Raw genomic sequence first — 18916 nt, forward strand, 5'->3', positions numbered from 1 at the left:
TGACAAGTACTCAGGTACTCTGATGGCCTGGTGACAAGTACTCAGGTACTCTGATGGCCTGGTGACAAGTACTCAGGTACTCTGATGGCCTGGTGACAAGTACTCTGATGGTTTGGTGACTGGTATTTGGGTACTCTGAAGGGCGGTGACAGGTACTCATATGGACTGTGACAGGTACTCGGGTACTCAAATGGACTGTGACAGGTACTCGGGTACTCAGATGGACTGTGACAGGTACTCGGGTACCCTGATGTGCCATGACAGGTACTCGGGTACTCTGATGGGCCGGGACAGGTACTCGGGTACCCTGATGTGCCATGACAGGTACTCGGGTACTCTGATGGGCCGGGACAGGTACTCGGGTACTCTGATGGGCCGGGACAGGTACTCGGGTACCCAGATGGGCCGGGACAGGTACTCGGGTACTCTGATGAGCCGGGACAGGTACTCGGGTACCCTGATGTGCCGTGACAGGTACTCGGGTACCCTGATGTGCCGTGACAGGTACTCGGGTACCCTGATGTGCCGTGACAGGTACTCGGGTACTCTGATGTGCAGTGACAGGTACTCGGGTACTCTGATGTGCCATGACAGGTTCTCGGGTACTCTGATGGCCCGGGACAGGTACTCGGGTACTCTGATGGGCCGGGACAGGTACTCGGGTACCCTGATGGGCCGGGACAGGTACTCGGGTACTCTGATGGGCTGTGACAGGTACTTGGGTATTCTGATGGGCTGTGACAGGTACTCAAATACTCTGATGGGCTGTGATAGATACTCTGATGGACTGTGATTGACAGGTACAATGAGGGGTGGTGACAGGTACTCGGGTACTCTGATGGCCTGGTGATAGGTACTCAGGTACTCTGATGGCCTGGTGACAGGTACTCGGGTACTCTGATGGCCTGGTGACAAGTACTCGGGTACTCTGATGGCCTGGTGACAGGTACTCGGGTACTCTGATGGCCTGGTGACAGGTACTCGGGTACTCTGATGGCCTGGTGACAGGTACTCGGGTACTCTGATGGCCTGGTGACAGGTACTCGGGTACTCTGATGGCCTGGTGACAAGTACTCAGGTACTCTGATGGCCTGGTGACAAGTACTCAGGTACTCTGATGGCCTGGTGACAGGTACTCGCGTACTCTGATGGCCTGGTGACAGGTACTCAGGTACTCTGATGGCCTGGTGACAAGTACTCTGATGGTTTGGTGACTGGTATTTGGGTACTCTGAAGGGCGGTGACAGGTACTCATATGGACTGTGACAGGTACTCGGGTACTCAAATGGACTGTGACAGGTACTCGGGTACTCAGATGGACTGTGACAGGTACTCGGGTACCCTGATGTGCCATGACAGGTACTCGGGTACTCTGATGGGCCGGGACAGGTACTCGGGTACCCTGATGTGCCATGACAGGTACTCGGGTACTCTGATGGGCCGGGACAGGTACTCGGGTACTCTGATGGGCCGGGACAGGTACTCGGGTACCCAGATGGGCCGGGACAGGTACTCGGGTACTCTGATGAGCCGGGACAGGTACTCGGGTACCCTGATGTGCCGTGACAGGTACTCGGGTACCCTGATGTGCCGTGACAGGTACTCGGGTACCCTGATGTGCCGTGACAGGTACTCGGGTACTCTGATGTGCAGTGACAGGTACTCGGGTACTCTGATGTGCCATGACAGGTTCTCGGGTACTCTGATGGCCCGGGACAGGTACTCGGGTACTCTGATGGGCCGGGACAGGTACTCGGGTACCCTGATGGCCCGGGACAGGTACTCGGGTACTCTGATGGGCTGTGACAGGTACTTGGGTATTCTGATGGGCTGTGACAGGTACTCAAATACTCTGATGGGCTGTGATAGATACTCTGATGGACTGTGATTGACAGGTACAATGAGGGGTGGTGACAGGTCCTCTTTATTGGGGGGGGGGGCAATCAGTATGTTTGGTGTACACTGTATGCGGTAACGAGATGTTACCGCAATCTCCTCCTCACACACGATCGGTGTGTGAGGAGGAGAACCCGGTAACATCCCGTTACTGCGGTTTGTTTACATTTGAGTGATCGGCTGTGAAAGGATCACAGCCTATCACGTGGGTAAACAGCCGGCCAATGGCTGTTTACCAGCGTCGGTGACGAGCAGTGTTCCCGGGGAACACGCCGCCACCGACGTGCACGCGCAGCGCGCTCGCGATAGCGCGCATGCGCCGTGCACGTTCGGGGTGTTACCATCTGTGATCGGCCGTGACTTCATCACGGCCGATCACGTGGTAAACAGCCATAACGAATGGCTGTTCACCCCCTTCGGTGACGAGCGGTGTCTACGTGACACGCCGCCACCGAAGAAACAGGGATGCGCGCGCACGATCGCGCGCATTCCCTGTTTAAACGGGAGGCCGTCATATGACGGCCTCCCGCCACAATAGCTGCGCCGCCTGGCCGTCATTTGACGGCCGGCGGTCGGCAACTAGTTAAAGTTGAAAGTCTGCAGTTAAAGCACATCTTGTTCGTTTCATTTCAAATCCATTGTGGTGGTGTATAGAGCCAAAAAGATTAGAATTGTGTCGATGTCCCAATATTTATGGACCTGACTGTATCTGTATCTGAGAGCAGAACAGGAGGCTATAAATATTGCAGAGAAAATACAATGATACATATTAGGATTTCATTTCCATCTGTATCCCAGCACCGGAGATGAGCAGGCGGCCTCTGGAAACTATGGACTATTAGACCAAGTGGCAGCGATGCGGTGGATTCAGCGGAATATTCAGGATTTTGGAGGTGACCCCGGATCTGTCACTATATTCGGGGAGTCAGCTGGTGGAATCAGCGTCTCTGCACTGGTAAGTTCTCCTGGTAACTGCTGGAATTTATCAAACACTCATAATTCCTGTAGACCAGTTCTATAGGAATCACTCCAGAATTCCTGTGTAGGAAAACAGATACATACATACGTATTTCAGATGTCCAAATAAACTAAAAACCTCTTTGGTCCCAAATGCTTCCATAAAACTAATCAAATACATAGAGGTTGAGAACCACAGATTTATAGCACCCACCATTTATAACACCCACCCCGACACAAATTTTCAGCAGCTGTTTTCTTCTGTGTCGGAGAGTTTGTCAGACATTATCACGCTGATAAGAGAAAAATATCAAGAGATTCCTCTATCCACTCCACACGTGGATGGACTAATCTCCATCTCTGGCTATTGTATTCTGACATCGGGCACTGCCAGCTGTCAAAAAAACCTCAATAATACCAGCATCTTATTGGATGCAGATGCTATTTGGCTGACAAATTTACACCCAACTGCCTTGAGTATTTAATTAAGTGATATTGGGTAAGAGATTGACAACAGAGCCACCCACTGAGCAGATTTTGGCCAGTTCATCAGGAAATGGACACAATGTACTCCCTGTATGGGCAGCTCAAGTTATTAACATTGAGCTTTGTTTCCTTGCAGTTGGCCATTTGAGAACATTTTATCTTGTAGTTGTAAGGTTGCAACAATTTAAAGTGGATGTAAACCCGATTTATGAAATTTGACCTTGGCACATATATCTGTAGTGTTTACTTACCTCTCTCCAAAGCACTAAATCCTGTGATTTTCTGCTGCTCCGTTCTTCTTTTATCAGCATGATAACGTCTGACCATCTCTCCGACACAGGAGATGACAGCAGCTGAAAATTTGTGTCGGGGTGGGTGCTATAAATCAGTGGTTCTCAACCTCAGTCCTCAAGTACCCCAACAGGCCATGTTTTCAGATTTTCATTTACTTTGCACAGCTGCTTTAAAGTGGAAGTAAACTCCCCTATCGTTTTCAGCCAAGGAAGCTGCCATCTTTGCCTCTGTTTAATCTTCAACTGCTATGGTGCTGCACATGTGATTCATTATGACACCAGCCATTGGATGGTTTGATAGTTTGGCTGAGAGCACAGCCAATGTGCAGTTAGCATTCCCGGCATGCCTTTTTTTTTAACTGTTTAAATCCATGGGTTTACTTCCACTTTAAATCAATATCAATGACATGGCATTGATGAGAGCAATTTTATCTAAGGGAAGTTCAAAAACATGGCCCGTTGGGTGTACTTGAGGACTGAGGTTGAAAAACACTGCTATAAATAGATTAGCAGAGAGCTGTCCTATTCACAGCACAGCTCTGTAAGTATCTTTATTCCTCTGCCTATGTGGAGGGGTGTGTGTTCCTTTCCTCCAATCAGCTGTCACACAGTGTATGCCAAGACTCCCCTCCCACTGCTGGAACAGGAAAAACAAATTCTAACAGGATGTGCACATTCTAAAGAATATAGCAAGCTGAAGACAGCAGATATACATGTAAAACTTATGTAGTGAGATTTGTTTCATCCCTGTGTATCATTTGAGGCTGTTCACTTCATTGGGTATAGGAGAGGGTTTACATCTACTTTAAGGGAAAACATGGTTTGACCAGTTTGTGAGAAGGAACTCAAGTGTCTTGCATACAGCCCTGAATTCAACCTTACTGAACACCTTCAACACCATTAGATTATAAATCAATTGTGAGCCAGGTCTGCTCATCCAACATCATTATCTGTCCTCACAAATGGACAAATTCTCACAAACACACTCCAAAATTTTGTGGAAAGCTTTCCCAGAAGAGGGAAGACTGTCATAGCTGCAAAGGCATCAACTCCATATTGTTGGCCATGGTTTTGGAATGTGACATCCAACAAGCTCATATGAGTGTGATATACGGAGGAATAGGAGTGTCCTGCACAGAGTCTCAACCCTTTTGAACACCTTTTGAGATGAATTGGAATGTCAACCACCAGCTCGATAAAGACATGGTATGACAAGTTTGGTGTGGAAGTTTTGGAACACAGAATGTAAGCCAGGTCTGCTCATTCTCCGACATAAGTACCCGACCTTACAAATGGACACAAAATCCTACAGACACCCTCCAAAATCTTGTAAAAAAAGTCTTCCAAGAAGAGTTATAGGCTACTATGACCACAAAAGGGTTTGACCAGCTTGGTGTGGAGGAACTTGAGTGTCCTGCACAGAGCCCCGACCTCAGTCCTATTGAACACCTTTTGGATGAATTGGAATGCCAATTGCCAGCTCCATAAAGTCATGGTGTGACCAGTTTGGTGTGAAGAAACTGGAATGTCCTGTCCTTTACTCTACTGAACATCTTTGGGATGAATTGGAATGTCCATTGTGAGCCAGGTCTTCACATTGTGGGCCTCACAAATGGACACAAATTCCCATAGACACACTCCAAAATCTCGAGGAAAGCCTTCCTAGAAGAGTGGAGGATCTTATAGCAATAAATGAGCAAATTAATAATAATGTCCATAGTGGACAGCTCCATATTAATTGCCAATGGGAGGGGGGGAAACTCCACATTGTTGGTGCTATATACTGTACTGTCAATCCTGTATTATTATAATAATAATGATAGTAATAATTAATGGTCATGGTTTTGCTGTTTCTTCTAGTTATCCAGGATGAATGCAGCAGTGGAGTAAAAGAAGCAAAAATGTGAAGAAATGAACACCTGTCCACTTTTATGATTTCAGGTCCTCTCCCCGTTGGCCCGGGGTTTGTTTCATCGCGCTATCGCACAAAGCGGAGTGGCCATAATACAGGGGTTCATGGCCAGCTCACTAAAGGAGGTCATTTTCTATAGAGATGTAAGTCATTCCCCCTTTGTGCTGAACTTACTGTATACAATATAAAGAAACACGATTAAGGCCCATTCAAACCGAATGAGCTGCTTGAATGCCATGTATGTCAATGCAGAATATCCACTTGCTGACTAGCAACGTATCCGTAGACATCACCCTGGTACCATTTTCTGGAGCTAGCGGCTAATGCCGCGTACACACGAACGGATTACCCGGCGGACAATCCTCCTGTGTGTGGGCTCCGGTGGACTTTTTCTTTCCAAAAGTCCGGCGGACTTAGAAAGAAGTCTTCACTCAAAATTGTCCACCAGACACAGCAGTCCGGTGGTCAATCTGCCTGTCTGTGTGCTAGTCCGCCGGACTTTTGAAATGAATGGACTTGCCCACACACGGAGCAAAGTCTGTTCATTTTGAATGTGGCTCCAGTTAGACGGGTCAAGCAAAGGAAGTCAATGTCGCCGCCTCCATCGGCCAGACTTACACCTCGCTAGCCCCGCTACCTGATATGGATTTAAAGGGGAACCCCTACGCCGAAAAAAAGTCCATAGCAGACCCTTAGCTGAGCATGCAGCCCAGCCGGTCAGGCAAGGGGGTGGGGGCAAGCGAGCGCCCCCCTTCCTGAGCCGTACCAGGCCGCGTGCCCTCAACATGGGGGGTGCTTTGGGGAAGGGGGGGCCCTGTGCCCCCCCCACCCCAAAGCACCTTGTCCCCATGTTGACGAGGACAAGGGCCTCTTCCCGACAACCCTGGCTGTTGGTTGTTGGGGTCTGCGGGTAGGGGAGTTATCAGGATCCGGGAGCCCCCTTTAATAAGGGGGCCCCCAAATTCCGGCCCCCTACCCCATTCACCTGCAGAAAAAAGTGTACATAAAAAAAAACACAACACAGGTTTTTAAAATACTTTATTAGACAGCTCCGGGGGGTCTTCTTCTGTCTTCAGGGGTCTTCTCGCCAGACTCCTCCGCTATCTTCTGCTCTTTTGCTAGCTCTTTTACTAGCAGAGGAACCTAGATTTCTCCTTCGTCGCCGCCATCCGGGGGTCTTCTTCTGACTTCGGGGTCTTGTCCCGCTCTTCGGTTCTTCTTGCCGGGCCTCCACTTTCTTCTTCCAGCTCTTTTACTGGCGTTGGCCCGGTCTACTGTCGCTATCGCCGCCTTCTACTTCTTATTCCTGTTTCTTCTTCTTCTCTTTTTCCGATGTTGACACAACGCTCTCTCTGGCCATAATGGCAGAAAGCTCTCTCTGGCCGTAATGGCAGGGACGTGTTTTGCGGTGACGTATATAGGGCGGGGTCACAGAGTGATGTCACATGGCAACCCGCCCCGTATGATGTCACAGCCCCAGCACCCCCGGGGCTGTGACTTTATAAGGGGCGGGGTCACCATGTGACATCACTCGGTGAACCCGCCCCTTGTCCCTATATAAGTCGCCGCACAACACTTCCCTGCCATTACGGCCAGAGAGAGCTTTGTGTCAACATCGGAAGAAGAGAAGAAGGCAGCAACAGTGACAGAAGACCAGGTCAACGCTAGTAAAAGAGCTGGAAAAGAAAGCGGAGGCCCGGCAAGAAGAACCGAAGAGTGGGATAAGATCCCCGAAGTCGGAAGAAGACCCCCGAAGTCGGAAGAAGACCCCCGGACAGCGGTGGCGACGAAGGAGAAAGCTGGGCTCCTCCGCTAGCAAAAGAGCAGAAGATAGCGGAGAAGTCCAGGAGGAGGACCCTCGAAGACAGAAGAAGACCCCCGGAGCTGTCTAATAAAGTATTTTAAAAAACAGTTTTTTTATGTACACTTTTTTCCGCAGGTGAATGGGTAGGGGTACATGAGGGACCCCTTATTAAAGGGGGCTCCCAGATTCTGATAAGCCCCCTGCCCGCAGACCCCGAAAACCAATGGCCAGGGTTGTCGGGAAGAGGCCCTTGTCCTCATCAACATGGGGACAAGGTCCTTTGGGGTGGGGGGGACATGTTGAGGGCACGCGGCTTGGTATGGCTCGGGGGGGTGCTCACTCATCCCCACCCCTTTTCCTGACCAGCCAGGCTGCGTGCTTGGATAAGGGTCTGCTATGGACTTTGGGGGGACCCCATGCTGTTTTTTCAGCATAGGGGTTCCCTTTAAATCCATAACAGGTGATGGGGCTAGCGAGGTGTCAATCTCGCCGATGGAGGCGGCAACATTCACTTCCTTCGCTAGTTCCGTCTACCTGGAGCCACGTTAAGAATGAACGGACTTTACACCATGTGTGGGCAAGTCCGTTCATTTCAAAAGTCCGGCGAACCCCCCTGCCATAGTCCGCCGGAAAAGTCTGGTCATGTGTGGGCAGGTCCGCTCGTTCGGAAAGGCCGGCGGACCTCTGCTGCAAAGTCTGGCGGGTTGTCCAACGGACTAAGTCCGCCGGATAGTCTGTTCGTGTGTATGCGGCATAACTAGCACTAACTAAATGTTTGTCCCCTCCTGCCACCTTTCGCGGCTTTCTCGCGCTCTCCCGTGCCACTGGTAGACCTGAGCGACCATTCAGCGCATTCGCCGACTGATCAGAGAGCCTAACAAAGCCCGGCTTTGAATGGCTCTTGGCTACGTTAACCCAGAAGCAATGACCTGACTTCACTGCACGGTTTACTCTGACGCCAACGGCACCATTTTCAAAGATAAAAAGCATTAAAAAAAATCACTGATCTTGGTGTGATCGAATGCTTTAAGGGCTGAAGAGGGATTTGAGGTCCTTTAGATCCCAGATTTTTCCATAAAGAGTACCTGTCAAATCCCTTTTGCTGTTATGTTTACATTCCACCTGACAGCAATAAAAGTAATACCATTTTTTTTTTTTTAAGCAACAGTGCAAAAAAAAAAAAATTAAGTGCCCCAATCCCCCCATGCTCGCGCGCAAAGGTGACGCATGCGCCAGTCACTTACGCACGCAAACACCGATTGTCTAACACATCTGCGGTATGACTGAATGCCAGATCTGTAAATTTAAAGTGGTGACCTTTAAAGGCTTTTAAAGCTTCACCTATGGATAGTAAAATTTACGTTGTTTGTCGCCATTGCACGAGCATGCACTATTTTAAAGCATATCATGTTTGATATCTTTTTACTCATCTTTTATACTTACCACAAATTGGGTTATATATTATGTTTTTTTGCATTAAAATTCAAAAAAAGTGTATTTTTTCCAAAACGGTTGTGTTTAAAAAAAAAACAATGCACAAATATGGTGTGACATAAAAAAAAAAATGATAAAACCCACCAAAAAAATACACAATGTTTGGGGGCTCCAAGTAATTTTCTAACAAGATATACTGATTGTTTGTTTGTGTAAACAAAAAGTACCAGAAAAGGCCTGGTCTGGAAGTGGATATGTGCATTAACGTTCATCTAACGTTGGGGGCTCAGTCTATCAGGCTCCGCTTACAACTAAATATTGCTTCTGGGTGTTTGCCCATTTTTTAGGAAGTGTACAGTACATACAACACCCTTATCCCTCGCCTGTTGGTTGCTTCAGTCCTGCTCAGAAGATACTGGGTACTGATGAAGTTTTTGCAGGAAACTAGGACAAGATGGCAGCAGTAGTAAAAATAAAAGATGGAGGACAGAAATGTAATGATGCCTTCTATTCTCTGGGCTTCCTTTGTAGTTTGTGGCTAATTTGTCGGGATGTGAGCCGTCCTCTCTGGTGGACTGTCTACGGTTGAAGTCTGAGCAAGAGATCTCCTCCATTATGTCCAACCCGGTATGTTATGTTCTCCAAACTTCTCAGTTTTGTCTGTTATAACTGAATTTCTGCTCTTCAGGGCAAGTAGGGGATCGAACCTTCCCAGCATGTCCTGTACAGACTTCATAGAACACCGAGTACTGCTGAGGTTAGCTTTTATGTAAGATGTTCTCCATGTTCACATTTGTTGCACCTCTGCAGAATTTCTTGCCAATACCAGCTTGTGTGGATGGAATTTTCCTGCCTAAACCAGCAGAAGAGATATTGGCTGCCAAAGAAAACAGCAAAGTGCCATTTATTATTGGCGTTACGGAGCAGGAATTTGGCTGGGTTGCCTCAAAGGTAAGAAATCCATCAAGGTGAGCTGGCAGGGAACAATCTCAACAGGAGAAACAACACAGGAGAAATCCAGGTGATATGGAATAAAGTTTAACAGAATAGGTGCAGCACAGGAGAAACCCTAAAGATTATGGAGGAAGGTAGAGAGTTCATTAGCACTGGTGCAGCATTGGAATGCTGCAGATATTAGAGGGGAATAATGAGCTCCATAGAATAGGTGAAGCCAAGTAGAAATCTTGGAGATGATGGTGGAACTAAGTGGTGAGTTCCATAGAATAGGTGCAGTACTGGAGAAATCCTGGAGATCATCAAGGAAGGCTGTGAGTTCCGAAGAATAGGTGCAGCACAGGCTTTGTTTATTGAGAGTCTAGTAGATACAGGAGGTAGCGTTGAGGAAAGATGTCGGGTTGTTGGTATTGACCTGAAGCAAAGGGTACATGCTCCTACAAACACTGATAGCAACACCCTCAACCTTGTATTCCTCTACCTGTGCACTCCATGCAACCTCTCCAAGTCTCCAATCATTTTCCTCTCTCTGATCACCACCTTATTAGTTTTGCTCTCTCCCTGTCTTCCACCACCTCTCCCTCCAAACACCTAACAAAGGACCACAGAAACCTTCATCACTTCTCTTCTTTATTCTGTTACTGATCACCTCTGTGAAAAAATCTTACTCCTTTCCTGCCCCAATCAAGCCAATTTTGTCTACAATAGATCCCTGACCACCCTGGATGAGCTTTCCCCCCTCACTGCACACAGAATCAGGCCCTGGGCCCCTACAACCCTGGCAAACAGATGACACCAGAAGCTTCAAAAAACGTACTCTTAAGCATGTGTGATGTAAGGCTAAACCTGGATACACACTATACAATTTTATGTAGATTTTTTCCTTCAGATTTCCCAAAACCATATAATATGAGGTCAAACCTTAACAGTTTCAATTTGTATGCAATCAGGCAGGCCTTTGTATTACATGGTTTTGGTAAATCTAAAGGAAATCAGACAACAAAAGTTGTATAGTGTGTATGGGGTTTAAGTCTCACAAAGACTTTAACCAATACAAATCTGCCCGCCAAAAATAAAATTCTAGCCTCCACACTGCCAAGCAGACCTATTTTATCACTCTCATTACCACCTTCTCATCCAGTCCCGTTAACTCTTCTCTACCTTTAAAGTGGAGTTCCACCCAAAAGTGGAACTTCCGCTCATTTGTCTCCTCCCCCCCCTCTGGTGCCACAATTGGCACCTTTCGGGGGGGAGGAGGGGCAGGATACCTGTCTTTGACTCCCTACCTCTTCCTCTCCCTGTCCCTGGGCCAGTAGGAGAGAGGAGCAGGGCCTTGCACATGTGTAGTAGGGTTCCCGGCATAAAGCCGTAAGGCTATACTGCCGGGTACCCTTATCTGTAATGGCGGCGGTAGCACCTGACAGCTGATGGAAGCTTCAGCTGCAGTGGGGACTTCGGTGGACTCCAAGACAGGTAAGTGTCCTATTGTTAAAAGCCAGCAGCTGCAGTATGTGTAGCTGTTGGCTTTAAATTCTTTTTGTTTGGGCGGAACACCGCTTTAACTCTCTACTTCGTCCTCCGCTCCCTCCACCCACTAACTCACTCACTTCCCAGAAGATCGGCAATTACTTAAAAAATAAGGTTGATTCAATTTGTGATGACATCTCTACTCTACAGATACCCCCCCCCCCCCCCCCACTTAACACCCCATGTCCACAGGTGCAATCAACACGTCCCTTATTCAACCCTGCTACTATAGACCAGGTCACTCAACTTTTTTCTTACACTCACCTAACCACCTGTTCCCTGTCAAATACTGTGGTTACCCTCTGACTATATTCTATACTCTCTAACCCACATCGTCAATCTCTCCCTCTCTTCTGGCATCTTCCTCAACTCTCTAAAACATTCTCTGATCACCCCCTTATTTAAAAAGCCTTCCTTTGACCCCACCAATCTTAACAACCTATGTGTCACGGTCTGGAGTCAGGCTCAGAGGCCAGTAGCTATAGCAGCAGAGCAGGTATTCATACAGGTCACCCTGGCTGATGACACAGGTTCACCTGAGGTGAGGGGTCTAAGTACTAACCGGTATTCACCAGAGCTCCTGATGGTGGAGATGGGCTTTGCTGCGTGTTAGTGCCAGGTCACGGTCCTCAGGATAGCCCCATCAGGAGGTGAACAAGCCGGGGTCCGATAGCAGATATAGCAGGTAGGGATCAAGCAGAAGCGTAGTTGAGAAACAAGCCAAAGGTCGGTAACAAATAGTTGCAGGCTGGGATTCAGCAGAAGCGTAGTCGAAGAACAAGCCAAATGTTGGTAACGAAGATACGGTCAGCAGCAGGATAGACAAGAGCAAGATATTGGCTGGTGAAGGCACAATATTCTGGAAACCAGGAAGTGCAGAGACATGGCTTAAATCAGGAAGTTCATGGGAGGAGCAAAGGGTTCAAGGTTCAAGGCAAACAAGATTCAAGACAAGATCATTCAAGGAATTGTCCAAGGAGCTGTCCAAGGAGCTGTCCAGTATCCCAGGTGGCTCAGCAAGCAGAGTCACTGCCAGACACACCAGAGGTCCCAGGTTCAAGCCCAGGTCCTATCTCTTTGCTCCCCTTTTCTTCCAAACTCCTTCCACGCCTGGTCTACAACCACCTTTTATTGAGAATAACCTTTTTGATCCCCATCAATCTGGATTTTGCCCTCAACACTCCACAGAAACTGCTCTACTAAAACTCAATAAGAATTTACTAAAACCAATGGACAGTATTCTTTACCCCTACTTCTGGACCTTTCAGCTACCTTTGATACGGTTGACCACCCCCTCTTCCTCAAAAAACTCCACTCATTTGGTCCCAGAGACTACTCTTTGCTGGCTCTCATCCTACCTATCCCACCGCACCTTCATTGTCTCTTATAATTCTACTTCCTCCAGTCCTCCACCTTTCTCCATCTGGGTCCCCCAACCATCAACCCTTTCCTGCATGCCAAGGTCCTAGGTGTAGTCCTGGACTCTGAACTTTCCTTTCGGGCCCACATCCAATCACTTTACAAAGCTTGCTACCCCAACATCTCCATAATACACCCTTTCTAACCAACAGAAAGCTCCTAATTCACTCCCTGGTTATCTCTCGCCTCATCTAATGCAATTCCCTCCTCATTGGTTTACCTTTTTAAATAGGCTATCCCCCCTTCAATTCATCATAAATGCTGCTGCCAGACTAATCCACCTTACTACCCCTCTGCTACCCCTCTCTGCAAATCCCTCCAATGGCTGCCACTCATCCAATGAATTAAATTCAAAATACTAACAATAACTTACAAAACCATCCACAACTCCCCCAGCTACGTCACTAACCTAGTCTCAAAATACCGACCAAATCGTTCTTTTTGTTCCTCCCAAGACCTCCTGCACTCTAGATCCCCTGCCACCTCCTCCCATGCTCACCTCCAGGACTCCTCCCAAGCCTCTCCTATCCTTATGAATTCCCTACCCCAATCTGTCTGAATATCTTCTACTCTATCCACTTTTAGGCAATCCCTGAAAACTTTTTCCTCCAGAGAAGCCTATCCTGCTCTCACCTAACAATTGCACTTTTATTTTCTCTATCAGCTCATCCCCCACAGTTATTACCTTTTATATCACTTGACCCTCCCTTTTAGATTGTAAGCTCTAGCGTGCAGGACCCTCTTGATCCGCCTGTATTCAATTGTATTGTAACTGGACGGTATGCCCTTGCGTTGCAAAGGGCTGCTTAAACTATTGACTCTATATACTGTACATCCTGTATAATAATAATACTGAAGAGCGCAGGTGGCTGGAGATAAGACATGAGAAGTAAGATGGCAGAACCCTATGCTGGGCGTTGTCAGTAGGATTCAGGATTTTTTAGTTTTCTCTCTATGAAGCTGGCAGTTAGTGGGGTCACTGGAGAGGAGCAGAATAGATTTCTTGATGTGAAAAAACAGCTTTGCTAATCTATGTGTTTGTGGACCAGGGTCTGGGAGCTGATTACTTGAACGGGCTGCCAAAGGAATCAATCCAATCGGAGATAAGACGTTCTCCATTTCTGGTAAGGCCTCTGAGATTTTTATATGTCTAATGGATGGTAATTGAGTGCAAAAGGATTTCTCTCCACCAGATATACATACATGAATCCTTTTATCCCACCAGTGTCTGGACTGCAAGAAACCCAAGGTGGTGGCAGTGGGAAGGGTATTCGTAGGGAGGGTCAGTGCTAGTGACTATTGCCATAAAATCTCTTCACCATAGTCAATATAAGATATTAAAAGCCCACCAGGCTCCACCTTTAGTTTATGTGGAATGATGCTTTAATGTAAATCTCTCCTAATCCCATACCTCACAACTTTTTGAAACAAGGGAATATGCAGTTCAGTTTCAGGCACTAATTCACAAAAAGGATATCGGGGAACTGGAGAAAGTGCAGAGAAGAGCAACTAAACTGATAAAAGGCATGGAGGAGCTCAGCTATGAGGAAAGATTAGAGGAACTGAATGTATTCTCTCTTGTGAAGAGGAGATTAAGGGGGATGTGATCACCATATATAAATACATAAGTGGTCCCTATAGTGAACTTGGTGTTTAGTTATTCACTTTAAGGTTAGCACAGAGGACAATGGGGCACTCTTTACATTTAGAGGAAAAGAGATTTAATCTCCAATTACGGAAAGGTTTCTTCACAGTAATGCTGCGTACACACGATCGCACATTCCGACAACAAAATCCATGTTTTTTTTCCAGACGGATGTTGGCTCAAACTTGTCTTGCATACACGCGGTCACATGAATCTTGACAGAAATTTCCGAACGTCAAGAACGTGGTGATGTACGACAGGAAAATTGAACTTCAATAGTCAGTGCGGCTCTTCTGCTTGATTCCAAGCATGTGTGGAACTTTGTGCATCGGAATTGTGCACACATGATCGGAATTTCCGACAACGAATTTTGTTGTCAGATAATTTGAGATCCAGATCTCAAATTTTGTCAGAAATTCTGACAGAAAATGTTCGATGGGGCCTACACACGGTCGGAATTTCCGACAACAAGCTCCCATCCAACATTTCCCATCGGAGAATCTGACCGTGTGTATGCGGCATAAGGGTTGTGAAAATGTAGAATAGACTCCAGAGGTGGTTCTGGCCAGCTCAGTAGATTGCTTTTAAAAAAAAAAAAAAAAATCTAATTCTTTCTTAAAAGTACATAATATGACTGGATACTAACATTTATAGGTAAAGTTGATCCTCCTCTGGATCAACTGTGGCAGCACAGTGGTGTAGTGAGTAGCACTCTCACCTAGCAGTAAAAAGGGTCGCTGGTTTGAATCCCAACCACAACACTACCTGCCTGGAGCTTGCATGTTCTCCCTGTGCCCGCATGAGCCTCCTCCATGCATCCTGCCCCCCCCCCCCCCCCCCACACACACACACTCCAAAGACATAGGCCAATTGGCCTATGTCCCAAATTGGCCCTAGTATATGAATGGGGACGTTGTATTGTTGGATCCTTGAGGGTAGGGACCAATGTGAGTGTGCAATGTACAGGGATAAGGACAATTGTAGACACTCACTCAGGTTGGACTGGTGTCTTTATTCAACCTTACTAACTATAGGTATAGGATTGTATCATTTTTTTTTATTGGTTGAAATGGATGTGTCTTTTTTCAACCAGACTAGCTATGACACCTAATAATATGTAGGGATAGGGAATACCCCCTGCCACAGATGCAGCAATTTAGAAATTGGATGAAAGGTTTAGTACTGGGAAACACCTTTTGAAAGATAAAAAGTGAATTTTATATACAACTATATAGATCAGACAAAAAAGAGGGACAAATCAGGGACAGTTGGGAACTATGCCTAATCCTTACATGGAGCTCATAACATGCCTCATAGATAGATTGTTACAGTCTGGAAAATACTCAGCACACACATTACAATCTGATTGTCAATTTAGATTTACAATTTAGATTGTCTTGAGCCACGTCCTGGGATCACAGCATCAGCCTTGAGGTACTACACAGGCACAGTAACAAATAAGCATCAATCGTGGTGATTGGAGCCATGAGTTGGCAATTCCAACATATTTAGAAGTGGAATCTTGGTGAGGCTAAACCATAAAGTGGGCACGATAGGTGGTCACCATCTAACTAGAAGGAGATCTGGCAAGGACTAACCCATATAATGACTGTGATTTGAGTGTACCCACCTGGAAAGCAGATGGATGAAAGCCAGACCATAGGGTTAACAGTGTCCCAGGATCCGTGACCATAATGACGTATGTATCATTGTATCATTAACTTGGGTACAACCAGCTTGATGGATTTCACATGTGATTATTGATGGTTGCTGGTATAGATACTTGCAATCACTGTCTTCTTTCAGCAGGCATAGTGGAAAAGAGAGGACCGGAGCGAGAGTGTACTGAAGGGGAACGTAGAGTAGGTTCAGACCTGACAGTGTGTCTAGTGACACACTTTGAAAAAGGGGCGTAGGTAGGCGGAGTAAGGGGCGGGGCGGGAGCAAGAGGAGCAGCCATATAAAAAGGGGGCGGGGCTGAGCGCGAGCAGTCCAGAGGAGGGTACACGTGAGTAGGCAGTTTTTCCCACCCACCCTCCCTTAAGTTTTGTGGTTCGGACGGTGTTATTATTATATGTTGTCATTACAGGATCGTGAGAAGATGGTCATCATGACAGCTGGGGGGTTGGCACTGTTTGTTTGTTGGTCAGTGATGGTAGCAGTAACGGATGTGGTAAAAGGGGTGTGGGGGGCTCATTGGTAGTATGGCCCCTCCAGTGTATTAAATCAAAAGGTTGATGAATACTGATTTGGTTGCACTGCGGCAAAGGGGGTTGTCTCCGAGCGGTACAGCTGGAGGCCTATGATGTTTGGTGAAAGGTCCCGCAGTGTACTGGTGATATATACGGTGGAAAAAAGAGGTAGCTCCGTCACTGACCAATAAATTGGGGTTGAAACATGTTGTTTCTCTGTGGTTCATATATGTCGTTTATATATTTAAGGTTATTTGGAGTTTTTACTTCAGATTGTTTAATAAAGGCTGTTATGGCCATTATACTCCTTAAGAACGGTGTGGTCTTTCATTTAAGGTAAAAAGGGGAAGGGAGTATAAAGGGTCTGTAACAGAAAAGTGTGGGCTATGTGGGCTACACTGGTCAAGAAATTCCTGGGGATGGCAGGGTTGCAGGAAAGAAATTTGCTCCATCTATGGCCAGCCTTAGTTATGCAGTCCAGAGTCAGGGATGGTGGGAGTGATAAATCTGAATATGATTTGGTTTTTGCTGTTTGTTCAGGGTGCAATCTCCGATCTGGATTACACATTGCTGGACGAATACTTTGGGAACACAGACGACCCTCTGGAAAACCGAGATCACTTTCTAGATCTACAGGGCGATGTCATGTTTGTCATGCCTTCACTAAAGATAGCAAAACTTCACAGAGGTGTGTGGCTCCAGATACCTCTTCATATTGATTGATATAGAGGAACTACGCTGAGCACTGTTTTATATTTAAACTGAGAATGTAATATCAATCTGTTCAATAACTTGAATGTATCTGATACCCATAAACTTTAAGAAATATCACACTTTATTTAACCTGTGATTTATATAAAACATATTTTTTGGTCCTTCTCAGATTCTGGAGCCCCAGTCTACTTCTATGAATTCCAGCACCGTCCATCCTTGTATGGGGACAGTAGACCGGAGTGGGTGAAGGCCGAACACGCAGATGAAATGGTGTTCGTGTTGGGAGCTCCCTTCGTGAGAGATGGCATTCTCTATAAATCATGTATATCGGACTGATAATTACTTTTTTATTCCTAAAACATAACAGTAGTCCCATGTCAGGACCTTCAGACTTTTGCTTTAATAAAAAAAAAATGTGGAGGAGGAAACATACTCCAACGCACAGCTGAATTCCTGCCCAGTAATTCAAGAGATGGACACCCCAGGCAGCCTTCAGTCAGCCTTTTCTGTGCTGTCCTCCATTGCTGACAGGTCCAGGCATCTGTCTCCACTGCACCTCATGATGCCATCTGCGCTGGAAAGTCTTTTGGGTTGAGCTCTATAGCCAATGGATGGCCAATGATGATGCGCATGCACATAGGAGCTAGTGGTGGGTGGTGGAATTTTTTTTGGGGGGGGGGGGTTGGCAAACAGTATGCCAGCCCCCTCCCCCCCTTGGTCGGTCGGTAGCACTTACCCCATCACTGACGGCCTTCGCTGTTCGGCAGCGGCGGTGGCCTCCCGTTCTCCTGCTCTCCACGGGTCATCATGAAGGCATCGGCTTCCGTTTCCGTGCGGACCATGGTTGCCCTGGAGGTGCGTGAACCGGTTCCATTGAGAGCCGGTCACAATCTTCTGTCATGCAAATTGAATGCATGAGAACCCACATCCAATTTGCATAAGTGTGAACCCAGCCTCAGTAACAAAACAAATTGCACATGTCCAAATGTGTGTACCAGGCACTTCATATTAAATGTAACTCCAAAATTTAAATATCTGATAGGGTGATCGTCCTCTACCTTTCTGAAGCCCTGTCTATGAATGGAGAAATAAAAGAACCATTAGGGTGGAGCAAAATAGGGAGTGTTCAAATCCCCAAATTTCAACATAAATCTGAAAGTTTTGGTAAAATTTTGCCGTTTTTTCTGAAATACATTGGAAGGTGAAAGGAAGGTAATTTTTGAAGGTTTTATTGTTACGTTGGCTTTAAATAGCGTCTGAGATTTACAGAAGCTCCTTTCATCTATCCTAGACCTGTTCCCACTCACAGCCCTGACCCCCATAAATGCCCCTTTGAGTTACTGTACATGTGCAATAACTCACATAAGTTTTATGCTGTAATCCCAGGACATGGCCCGGAGGCATCATTGGCTGGACAGAGGGCCAAGATCTGGCACTACATTTATGAATTCAGAACAGTTGATATGTATGTGATTGAATAGTTGATGGAGAACGCTTGTACTCTCACAACTAAATTGTTTTTTTTTATTTCTCAGACAATTATCCAGAGGAGGAGAAGAAACTCAGCAAAATCATGATGAAATACTGGGCCAACTTTGCTCGAACAGGGTAAGGTGCAACCACTTCTCTCCCCATAACACAAGAAGCTAATTCTGCTCATTGATAATAGTCTAAAGCCCCGTA

At 46.6% G+C, this 18916-nt stretch overlaps 1 protein-coding gene across 1 annotated transcript in view; it reads left to right on the forward strand.

The window, feature by feature from the left end:
- LOC143941452 (uncharacterized) overlaps nucleotides 1-18916 on the forward strand; it is a 90765-nt gene that overhangs the window by 9780 nt on the left and 62069 nt on the right. Inside the window, exons 5-12 of the mRNA XM_077463338.1 lie at nucleotides 2695-2851; nucleotides 5574-5687; nucleotides 9314-9409; nucleotides 9593-9733; nucleotides 13732-13806; nucleotides 17060-17207; nucleotides 17403-17555; nucleotides 18769-18841. Of these exons, the coding sequence (XP_077319464.1) occupies nucleotides 2695-2851; nucleotides 5574-5687; nucleotides 9314-9409; nucleotides 9593-9733; nucleotides 13732-13806; nucleotides 17060-17207; nucleotides 17403-17555; nucleotides 18769-18841 (957 nt within the window). The remainder of the gene's footprint in view (nucleotides 1-2694; nucleotides 2852-5573; nucleotides 5688-9313; nucleotides 9410-9592; nucleotides 9734-13731; nucleotides 13807-17059; nucleotides 17208-17402; nucleotides 17556-18768; nucleotides 18842-18916) is intronic.

The sequence above is a fragment of the Lithobates pipiens genome, unplaced genomic scaffold (assembly GCF_037356315.1).
Source record: "Lithobates pipiens isolate NorthernLeopardFrog02 unplaced genomic scaffold, aLitPip1_a1.2 Scaffold_10, whole genome shotgun sequence".
NCBI lineage: Eukaryota > Metazoa > Chordata > Amphibia > Anura > Ranidae > Lithobates > Lithobates pipiens.